General features: G+C 35.2%; 1 protein-coding gene and 1 long non-coding RNA gene across 2 annotated transcripts in view; both read right to left on the bottom strand.

Moving 5' to 3' along the window:
- Positions 1 to 448: 448 nt before the first annotated feature.
- Positions 449 to 11580, bottom strand: part of LOC132109881 (short transient receptor potential channel 7) — a 168337-nt gene continuing 157205 nt past the window's right edge. Inside the window, exons 8-12 of the mRNA XM_059516277.1 lie at positions 2742 to 2937; positions 2218 to 2439; positions 1170 to 1250; positions 976 to 1051; positions 449 to 820 (exon numbers count right to left, since the gene is read on the bottom strand). Of these exons, the coding sequence (XP_059372260.1) occupies positions 678 to 820; positions 976 to 1051; positions 1170 to 1250; positions 2218 to 2439; positions 2742 to 2937 (718 nt within the window). The 3' untranslated portion in view covers positions 449 to 677. The remainder of the gene's footprint in view (positions 821 to 975; positions 1052 to 1169; positions 1251 to 2217; positions 2440 to 2741; positions 2938 to 11580) is intronic.
- Positions 9392 to 9847, bottom strand: LOC132109883 (uncharacterized). The gene is made up of 3 exons (XR_009424563.1): positions 9681 to 9847; positions 9554 to 9598; positions 9392 to 9432 (listed from the first exon to the last, which is right to left on the bottom strand). It is a non-coding gene; the product is annotated as an uncharacterized LOC132109883 (long non-coding RNA).

The raw sequence follows: 11580 nt of genomic DNA, 5'->3' as shown, positions 1-11580 counted from the left end.
TTCTCAGAATACATAGCTCATATCTCGCAATTGCGGGAATCTCGTAATTCAGACCTTTTTTTCACAATTGCTAATTTATATCTCACAATTCAGACTTTCCTTCTCAGAATTGGCAGCTTAAATCTGACAATTTGGTCTTTTATTCTCAGAATAAGAAGTTTATTTCTTGCAATTGTGGGAATCTCATAATTTAGACTTTTGTTTTGCCATTGCTAGTTTATATTTTACAATTCGAACGTTTCTTCTCAGAATTGCTAGTTTATATCTCACAATTTTGATATTTCTTCTCAGGATAGTTCATTTATATCTTGCATTTGTGGGAATCTTGTAATTCTGCTTTTTTTTCACAATTACTAGTTTATATCTCACAATTGAGAGTTTTTTTTTTCTCAGAGCTGGTAGTTTATATGTCACAATTCTGTCTTTTATTCTCATAATAGTTAGTTTATATCTCACAATTGCGGGAATCTAGTAATTTGGATTTTTTTTCCACAGTTGCTAGTTTATATCTCAAACCGTACAAACATCCGCCTGTCAGATATTTTGCTTGTAAAGTGTGTTTGTGCATCTTTTGCATGCATTTTATATCTAATGAATGACATACAGACATTTTTAAGTGCCTTAAGTGTCCAGATTCTGCTCCTAAACAACCATATAACTCTCCCCATCTGTCTGTCTCAAGGTTGTTTCTTAGCGTTCTTGCCAAACTTGTCGCTGAGTTGTTGAATAAGGTCAGCCAGTTCTCCAGTGGCCTGAGATTTTTCTTCCAGAAGTTCGTAGCGCAGACTGGAGATGTCCTGTTTTATTTCCTTCAGTTCACCTTTAACACACAGAGCTTTCGTTACTCATACCGAAGATAAACATATTTTTACTTTTACAAAAGAAAGTTTGAGTGATCAACAAGACAAATGATTTGAGCTGAAAGTCTGGGGTGAAATAAAACCAGAGACTGCGGTAAATTTACTGGGTTTATACCTTCATTAACTTCATCGTTCTCTTTGTCGACCTGAGCCTTCAAAACATAGCGTTTAATCAAGCGCTTCATTATCTTCTGTTAGACAGACAGAAAGACAGATAGAAATGAGGGAGAAATAGTTTGTCAATTCAGACGGCATACAGAGATCATAATGAACTCTCTTCAGGTTCATATGGTTTGTTGAGTCTCTCACTTGATATCTTGTGGGGTTTTTGATGGGTTTCTTGAAAGTGTTCTCCTCTCGGCTTCTAAGATTTGCTCTATGATGATCAGCCTAAAAAAAAAAAAAAGACCAATATTCAACATGCATTACTGCTTCGAGTTTTCAGAATGTGAAACTGATTTTGCACTGACATGTTTTCGTGAGTTTTGAATAACCAGATGTTTCAGTTTTGCATCCATAACATTCTAAATATAATCAATCAAATAATATAGAGAGTAACTACATTTCACTTAAAAAATATGTAATTAATTAAAGATGTAAAAATGGGATTAGCTCCTGGTTATGTAATATGCCTTTTTTTTTTTTTTTTTTTGCAATTTTCAAAACTATCTATCAGAAACCAATGACTGTATAAAAAGATTACAAATAATATGCACTTTATTTATATCATATATATATATATATATATATATATATATATATATATATATATATATATATATATATTTACACACACACACACACACATAAATTATATACCTATTTCATGTTATTACTTTACATAAATGATAAATTATTTATAATATGTAATATTACATTACATAAGTATAATTATAGTTATACAATAATTATATAATAAGCATAATTTATTCTTCATTCAAAATGCAAAAGTTTCAGACTAAATGTGTTTTAGTCCAAACTCTCTTCAGTTTTTAGCACTAGTTCTCAATATAATTTTCTGAAGCTGCAATTCGGAAGCGTACAGAGGCAAAACACAGCGAATTTCAGATTTGAGCCATTTGCTCTTCAAATGACACTTGATTGAGTCTCACTGTCAAGATCATTTCCATAAGGATCTTAATCAAAGTCTTTCTGTCCGTCTGCAGCTGCTAATCAGTTTTGAAGACACAAAACTGCAGACGAGAGAGAACTGAGACATCGGGCAATCAGACAAGACATTCAGATCTGCAGTGAGACGGATTAAAGTTTATAGAAAAAATGACATCTACGGTGCATGAGGAACTCAAAATTTGTTTAAAATAAAATATAAGTAGACACTTTTAGTGTGCAGTTTTACCTTCAGGCGTGAATTAAGCATTCCCATCTCCAGCTCGTTTTCATGGCGATGACCTTTGCCCTTACACAGTCGTATAAGGCAGGACTTGACCCGGATGATCAGATAGTAGAAGGATTTTGGAGTGGGCACCAGGTTAAACGGCGCAGGCAGCGTCCGTCCTTCATCGAAGTATGACAACCAGAGTTTAGCACGAGCAAACTTCCACTCCACATCAGCGTCTTCCTATAGACACAGAGAGATCCATCAACTCACAAATCATGATTCAACGCCATTGAGGATACAGAATGAAACATATTTTATGTAAACATGGTGCAAGATAAGTATAATCAGATGCATTTGATAAATGAGTTAGGTCAAAAGTAAGCAAAAGGTAATCAGATGACATTACCTTAAACGTGTAATCTAATCGAGTTTTTCGTCATGTAATCATCAGTGATGGATTATAATCTTTAGATATGTTTTTTTGTGAAACCAAGACTTTGTTAAGATTAAGAAGCAGTTTTTTTTATGCAGTAAATTCTTACCTCAATTTCCTGGTAGGAGCTGTTGATCATTGCGATCAGCATGTTGAGAAGAACCACCACCATGGTGACGTTATAAACCCCGTACAAAACATAGCCGATGTTCTCGATGAACTTATGATCATACTTCAGAACCACAGAAATCACCTCAGACAGACCGAATATGGACCAGAACAGAGTCTTAAAGCTCTCCTCAACCCTGTCAACAAACACAGAGCAGAGAAACAAACCAGGTTAAACCATTATTTTCCGAATTAAACAACTGAGAAAGCTTGTGACATGGATGGAGTTTGTGACAGAGACTTTCGTTTGCAGACATTTGTGTCTTAGTAAATTTGAGCAGTTTGAGACCTGTTGCGATCTCTTCCAGACAGGAAACATGTGAGATTTCTGGGGGCTTTTTCTCAGGAGAAACATCTGAGAGGCAGAAGAACTTCAAGTCTTCAATTGAACACTTCTGTGATTGTGCTTTCTTGTGCACGAAATGTTTTTGTTCCATCTGTGGCGGTGCCTGTTTTTTACCGAGAGCTGCATTCATGAGCTGAATGACTGCTGAATGAAGAAGATGAATCACTCAGTGAAGCAGAAGGAGTGATGCTGGAGAACAGAGGCTTTGTTAAATAATGGATTTGTTTTGTGATGTTGCTGAAATCTTTGTGTTTTAATGCTGAACTCATCGAGTGGACAGGGTCAAGGTCTCACTCCCTCCGTGTCGCTCTGAATATTTAAAAGGATTGTGTCTGTGCCAAAGCTGGAATATAAATCACCAACAAAAATACTAAGGTTTGCATTGCTATTATTTTTAAGCACATTTCCTGTCCAAATTCTCACTGTTATGCATTTGAAAACTTTTTTAAATGTAAACAATAATAATATATTTTTACATATTTTTAATTAATTTTTTTCATCATAAATACATGTTACCAAAACAAATACTACCATGATGCATAAATATGTTACAATTAAAATTATAAATTATTATGGGATTTATATATCAATGTTGCACATTTGAGGTAAAATGCAGTTAATTGTAATGAACAATGCCACAATGCATAAAATAAAATTTTATTTTTTATTTTTTTATTAGTTTTAGGGTGTATTTAGGGTGATACTGTTTCACATTTATAATATTAAAAATAAATTAGTACATACATGCATATATACACAAAGGTCTTAAAAATAGGATTTATTTTCCTCATGTCAAATATATATATATATATATATATATATATATATATATATATATATATATATATATATATACAGTACAGACCAAAAGTTTGGAAACATCACTATTTTTATGTTTTTGAAAGAAGTTTCTTCTGCTCATCAAGCCTGCATTTATTTGATCAAAAATACAGAAAAAAAATTTAATATTGTGATACATTATTACAATTTAAAATAATTGTTTTTAAATTTATTATACTTTAAATTATCATTTATTTCTGTGATGCAAAGCTGAATTTTTAGGATCATTATCACATGATCCTTTAGAAATCATTCTAATATGATCATTCATTATCAAAGTTGGAAACAGTTCTGCTGCTTAATATTTTTTCAGAACATGTGTCATGTGATTTTTTAGGACACTTTGATGAATAAAAAGTAAAAAAAAAAAAAGAAGCTATGTTTTTAAAATATAAATATTTTGTAATAACAATATACACTACTGGTCAGTAATTTGGGGTCAGTAATTTTTTTTTCTTTCTTTTTTTTTTTTAAGTAAAATCAATACTTTTATTTTTATTTTTTCTGTATTTTTGATCAAATAAATGCAGGCTTGATGAGCAGAAGAAACTTCTTTCACAAACATTAAAAATATTAATGTTTCCAAACGTTTGGTCTGTACTGTATATATATTTATATATACATTTTTTTTTTATTTAAGAGTGAAATATGAGCAGATTTGGATTAATGCAGATACTCTTTCACTTTTGAGTACAATTTAGCTACAATTATATCTATTATATATTAATATATTAAATATAATTGCATTCCCTTATCTACCATTCTCTGTAAAATTGTCCTTTTCAAACTTGATATTTTCTCAGTCTCTCATTCGTTATTAATATATCTAGACGTGGTTTAGAGTTTCTCTCTATCTCTAGTAATTTATGATTTCAGACAGTAGATATATTATAGCCATGAGCAACTGTTTTTTTTAACATGTAAATCATATTAGAAAGAGACTATTCAAAAATTATCCACCTAAAAAGTTATTCTATCACTTCTGTTATGATCTCCTTCTCTCTCTCTCTCTCTCTCTATTTACCCTTAGAAATTACATCTCCTTCTCTTGATTGTTCTTAATGACACTTCTTTTCTACTCATCTTTCCTGTTTTCCATCCATTAGTCTCTCTGAAGAAAGACTGGCCCTCTCTTCACTCAAACACACTGGCTCAGATGAATAAATATTAGCAGGAGATTAGATGCCTTCACAACGCCAATCAAAATGATGAAACCAGCTTGTCTGTTTAATATGAAAAATATTATTTTGTGTTATGAGAGAGGAGAATTTTAGTTCCTCTGTCATTCTTTAGATATTTTCTGACAAGATCAAAAGCTATTAAATGTGTGTGAGCTAAAACTGACCCCTAAAGTAAATCTGATAAAACCTCAGTGACATTAAGTGACAATCTGTCAAGAAAAACAAGTCAGCTGTACTTAGAGAAAAGCGTTAATGGAATAACTCGCCCTGAAATGAACATTTGCTGAAAAGGTACTCACCCTTAGGCCATCCAAGATGCAAATGAGTTTGTTTCTTAATCAGATTTGGAGAAATGAAGCATTATATCACTTGCTCACCAATGGATCCTCTGCGGTGAATGGGTGCCGTCAGAATGAGAGTCCAAACAGCTGATAAAAACATCATAATAATTCACAAGTAATCCACACAACTCCAGTCCATCAATTAAAGTCTTATGAAGCTAAAAGTTGTGTTTGTAAGCAATGAATCTATCACTAAGATGCTTTAACTTCAAACCATTGCTCAAATATGAGTACTCTATCCATAATATTGCTTTCTCAAGGGAATAAGTCATGAAAAACAGTCCAAAACAGTTCTAAACAAATATATGTATCTCATTCTGATTGCACCCATTCACTGCAGAGGATCCAGTGGTGAGCAAGTCATGTAATGCTACATTTCTCTAAATCTGTTCCCAGGTAGAAACAAACACATCCAGTATATTTTAAGAAAACTTTCAATTTTGAAAGAACTATGTATCCTTCTCTGAAAAGGCAATCCCAAAATCCACTGAAATGGGATAATAATATAATAAAAGAGAAATAATAACAATGCCCCGCTTCACATTTGCTGAATAAAATCCAGCACTTGTTTTGGACTCATTTTAGGCTGCTGATTCTAAATGTGTCTGTTTTGTCTCAGCATGTCACACTTTCTCACAAACTATAATGAATTTCATAGCATTTTTGCTTTTCATAACTAATTGTAAGGTGAAGTTGTCTTGTATTCTCCCTTTATCAGTAGAAACAACTGCCACAAAGACATGATTCCTGTCTTCCTCTGAACTATTTTATTAAGTAATTATATTAAGTAAATATGATGTTCCATGAAAATATTTTGTAAATTTCCTCCATTAATATAATCAAAACTGAATTTTAGTGTATATGCATTGCTAAGAACTGCATCTGGACAAATTTAAACCCTCAGATTCCAGATTTTCAAATAGTTGTGCCTCGGCCAAATATTGTCCTATCCTTATTTATTCAGCTTTCAGATGATGTATAAATCTCAATTTCAAAACTTGACCCTTATTATGGTTTTGTTGTTCATGGTCAAATTTTATTAATATACAGTATTAATTCACAGAATCACTAACAATTGTGAGTTACACTATTTGTGTAATACTTCAAATCCATCACTTACGAGGTTTTATTTCAATCAGGACGTCATCGTCAAAGACAGCTGACTATGTAGGTGGTGGGTAGCAAAGCAGCTCATTATGTTTCAACTCCACAGAAGTCTACAGTAGAGCTTCTCAACCACCTTTGCTTCGGATGTGTGTCTGTATATGTGTTAGTAACTGGTTAGTCTCAGGTAAGTGTCCTAAAACTGCACAAACACACACAGCAGCGTTTAATTCCTTTCTCTGTGTGTGTGTTTCACAAAATTACTTCACAGTAAACGTGCTTAAAGATGTAGGCAGAGAGAAAGAGAGACGCTTTCTGACTCATGTTGAGGTCATCTACCTTCCTTGTACACACACACACACACACACATTCACAGCAGGTTCCAGTTTTGTGTTGGTTTCTCTTCTGTTGCTTTGCGCCCACAGACTGGGCAAGAAAACTATCCCCTCTCTCTCGATTTCTCCCTTTCTTAAAATATCATCCGTATTTTATCCAGCCGTAGACTGACTTTCATTCCCCTGTGTTTACAGGAATAGCTCTCACGTCTTCTGCTTCTTCAGGTCTTTAGCATTTATATTTAATTCATTTAGCAGATGCTTTTGTACAAATCGATTGACTAATGAGGTCTGGTGCATCACAAGTGATTCATCTTAACCAAAGCACTAGTGGTCCTCAGGGCTTCTGGCTTTAATGCAAATGAGGAGGGCAGGGTCTTCAAACCTGTCCTGAAGATGACCTATAAAATCCTTTCAAAAATCCAATGAATAATTCATACGCTGGAATAATCTACAACACTTGATTATTCTCTCTCCATATCATGTCTTTTTCCCGATAAACTGAGTGACATTCGATTGATTGTTAAAGATGCTCTGAGCATGTGTGTGATGCCGCATATATTTATATATAAACACACACACACACACACACACACACACACACACACACACACACACACACATACACACACACACACACACACATACTTGTTTGGGGTGCCTCGTGGGGGCACCAGTTATTTACCACATTTTGGGGACACCACTTTCCTGACATCCTAGAGACTAGATAAACGCATCAAAAAATCAAAAAAAATTTTTTTAATAAATACCGCTCTTAAAATGTAATTAATTCATTAAAATAAGGGTAGGTGGTAATCTGGGGACAGGTCAGGTTAACGCATGTGGGGACACTGGGACAACTCCTTATATGGGCATTAACGGAAGTCCCATCTGGGGACAAAACCCTTACCAACTAGTGTATCAATAAGTACACATGGATGTCCAATCTGGGGACAAACCAGTGTAATCTACAGACAAAGAAAGGTCATAATATGGCCAGCTGGCCAATTCATAATGGTATTTCCGGAAGTTATATTGGTTTGTTAAAAATAGGGTGGTTTAATAAGTTAGTTCAGCTTAACTTCAAAAATGAACTTGAACAACATGCAATCTTCAACTGCAAGTCATTTCAGTCCTCTAAGACTGCCACAATCATATACTGCATTTAACTCCTTACACAATTCAGTTGCTACATTTACTGATTATGACCCATGAGAGCCGTATGTTGAATGTGATTTTGCTGCTCTTATCAAAGTCAATCTAATAAATATTATAAAGCCCTTTAAAACAAAGTTGTCACAGAGTGCTTTTACAAACACCCACCCTAAACCTGACAGAGCACACAACAAGTAGATACACAAAAATAATATTAAAATTACCAAACCAATTAAACGTATACATGGTAAGCTTACTGTTAAAAGTATGTATTATGTTTGAGGTAAAGTCAAGTATCCTGTAGTTAACCAGTAATAACACATTCGGGAAGGTTCGTAGATCAGAGCTACAATTCTTAATTGTCTAAAATTATGAACTTTATCAGTGGAATGGAGTTTTTTTTGTCTTGTTTTGAAATGCTCTAAGAATTTAATCTTTAAGTCATTAAAAAAAATCCAAGAGAAATAAAAACGACCTTGATACAAATTGAATCTACAGCCAAATTTAATCAGTACAGTATGGGTTCTGTGCTTGCCACCAGATATTACAACATATTTATGATGCTTTTTTTTTTCTAATGTGCCATCAGAAAATAAATTAATCCATTTAAAATTAAATCCACAACACAATTAAAAATGTGAAACATAAAGGGGCCTGAATAAAGGCATTGAAAACTATAGGCACTCTGTTGTATGGCTACTGTACAGTAAAAAAATCATTTACACCAACTCCTTATAACCTGACACAGCATTTTGCCTGCAGAATTAAAAACAAGGAAGTCCAAGCACCAAATTTACATCCAACATCGAGCCGTTTTAACTGTTTCAAAACTTAAATTACATTATAATGTTTCCAACTATGGTATTGAGACCAAAAAAACAATATAATTCAACTAAAAGGCAAAAACAGAATCCACAATCAAAATCAACCTTACTTTTTAGTGGTCTTTCTCTCATATGCTGTGATCCTGTTTTTTACATAATACTTTACCGCCTGCCAGTCTCGTTCACCGAGGGCTTTGGGGGCTGCTGTAATGCATGCAATGCAGTCGACTTTTCCAGGAGTAACTCCCGAGTGAATAAATTTCATCATTTTCTCTTCTACAGCCGCAATCTCCACCTCACTCCACTTTCTCTTCCTAGGAACTAATGACAAGAAAATTACATTAATTGCACTGCATGTGTTGTAGGTGCAAGACTGGATTATTTTTATACTACTGTATCTTTATGATGTTGTTGACCTTTTATAAATAAAGCAAATAAAAACTATTACTGGACAGGTTCCTTACTTGATGTTACTTTCATGACCTCCTGTGTCCTCTCTGGAGATCCTTTAGAAACACAATCATATACATTTCTAAATCAAACTACTGATTACTGATAGGCTGTTTGGGGGGAATTCTGGATATTCTTATTGCGTTAAACATTTAACTGCCTGTTCATACATCTTACCTTCATTCGTGTTTACTGGCCTGCTGCTATTCACTCCTGAAGTGCCTGCTTGAGGGCATGATTTAATTATTATTTAACTAATGGAAATTACAAACATCTTTAAAAAAAAGTGTTTACAAATCTTTACCTGGCTCACTTGACGTCACATCATGAGAATGATCTGACATTTCTGTTTCACTCTCCATCCCAGCATCAGGCTCAACGCACTCTGAAATATAGTCTTAGTACTCAGAGATATGCACAGATTCTTCCAAAGTCACTAGGACACGCTTGACAGGTAGTTTAAACACGATTAACAGGTAACATACCTGTTGGATTGATGCTGATCTGGTCAAGACCTTTCCCTCTGAATTCGTTAAGCCTTCCCTGCTCCATTGCCATCAAGACTTTAGTGATTTTTACCAGCTGGAGTGTTCCCTCTGGTAATCTGTAATATTTCCTGTGGATACGAATATCGTGTCCCAGGAAATCAGCAAGTTGGTCCATTTCGGTGACATTCATGTTAAGAACTCTGGACATTGTAGAGATGTGTTTGCGCAACTTGGTGGACGATAGGGCTTTTGGACATTTAGCACCACACTCCATGGCAAAGCAGCGCAGGCAGTCTGATCCACGAAATGATGTCTCGCAGCCTGGGATTGCAAACATGTAGATGTTCTCCTTCGGAACACCGCAAACTTCACGGGTTTTAACCAGCAACTCCATGGATTTGATCATTTCCGGTGCCAAAAGTACCGCAATTTTCCTTCCGCGTTTTCCACGGATTTCTACACGACTAAAGTACTTGCATAGTGCTTGTTCAACTTCTGAGAGAGAGTCAGCAATATCAATATTTAAATTAGATTTGTCTCGAGACTCGAATGATTGTACTGGCATCAGACAGGCTTCCCCTTGCCTTTTTCTGTTGAAGATGATCATTTGTGCAAGAGTGACTTTAGCCAGTTTTGCCCAGGTCTTGGTGTTCGGTGCATTAAAAAGTGTGCTGTAGTATTCTTGCTGTTTCTCCTTTAAATATATATGGAGTTTCTTGACATCGTCTGCAAATGGCAAGATCAGTGGAGCGTTGTACCTTTTTTCTTCCAGGGTATGGTGAGCATGACATGAGATCATCTCCCTCCAGCGTGTCTGATAGATGTGTTTGAAGTCCTCTGCTTTTTGAACTTTTGTTGTGTCACCGCAGATCCTTGCATCACAACTTACAATGTCGGCAACCTTCATGAGGCTCTGACCAAGTTTGTTGGCTAGCGTTGGCACCGCTATCTTATTTGTCTCACACTGAAAGCCTGTAACAGCTTTAACTGCATTAACTGTGTGTTGGAAGTTGGCTGGATCAATGTATTCCTCAAGTGATTTGAGAGGGGACACCTGCCTTCCTTTCAAAACCAGTCTCCCTAACTCACGCATTTTCTGACGGATCAGTTCATGATCAGAACGCCGGTGTCCCATGATGTTGTATTTCTGCTCGCCATACTTGAGGATACAATGGTCACTCTTTATGACATCTACCACTTCACCTGGTTTCATGTCACAGAGAAGTTTCCACAGTCCCTTGCTAACTCCTTCCTGCACCGGTTGCGCAAAGGCGCAAATCGATTGGGCCCGAGTTCTACCAGGTTTTGGAAGAACACCTCGAAGTGGGCACCTTTTCATATGTTTCCAAAGAAATCTTTTTTTGAAAAGTCCTTGGCAATTTGCACAATGTAAGAATTTATTTGGATTGACATTTGGAGAACTCGTTTGTTTACATGGAACAATGACACCTTTTCCCTTTCTAATGACATCTACATTGTGTTTTCTGTCCCCCTGTTTCCTTAGTATAGTCAGTTGGAGCTTTCTTTCCTTGGAGTTCTTTGGAGATGAAATGGCCTTAGCGACTTCAGATTGATCTCCATGAACAAGTTCCAGATGCCTGGCGATTTTGGATTGTGGTTTCTCACAAAAGAGACAGTAATGCTTTTTGGTGTATCTTCTAGATCCATCGTCAGTCTTTTGACTGTGCATGACTGTAAGTGAAGTTATGGAGCTTT

This window comes from Carassius carassius, chromosome 29, assembly GCF_963082965.1.
Source record: "Carassius carassius chromosome 29, fCarCar2.1, whole genome shotgun sequence".
In the NCBI taxonomy this organism is placed as follows: Eukaryota; Metazoa; Chordata; class Actinopteri; order Cypriniformes; family Cyprinidae; genus Carassius; species Carassius carassius.
The sequence above is the reverse complement of the archived record's forward strand: the minus strand, read 5'-3'. Positions and strand labels throughout refer to the sequence as shown.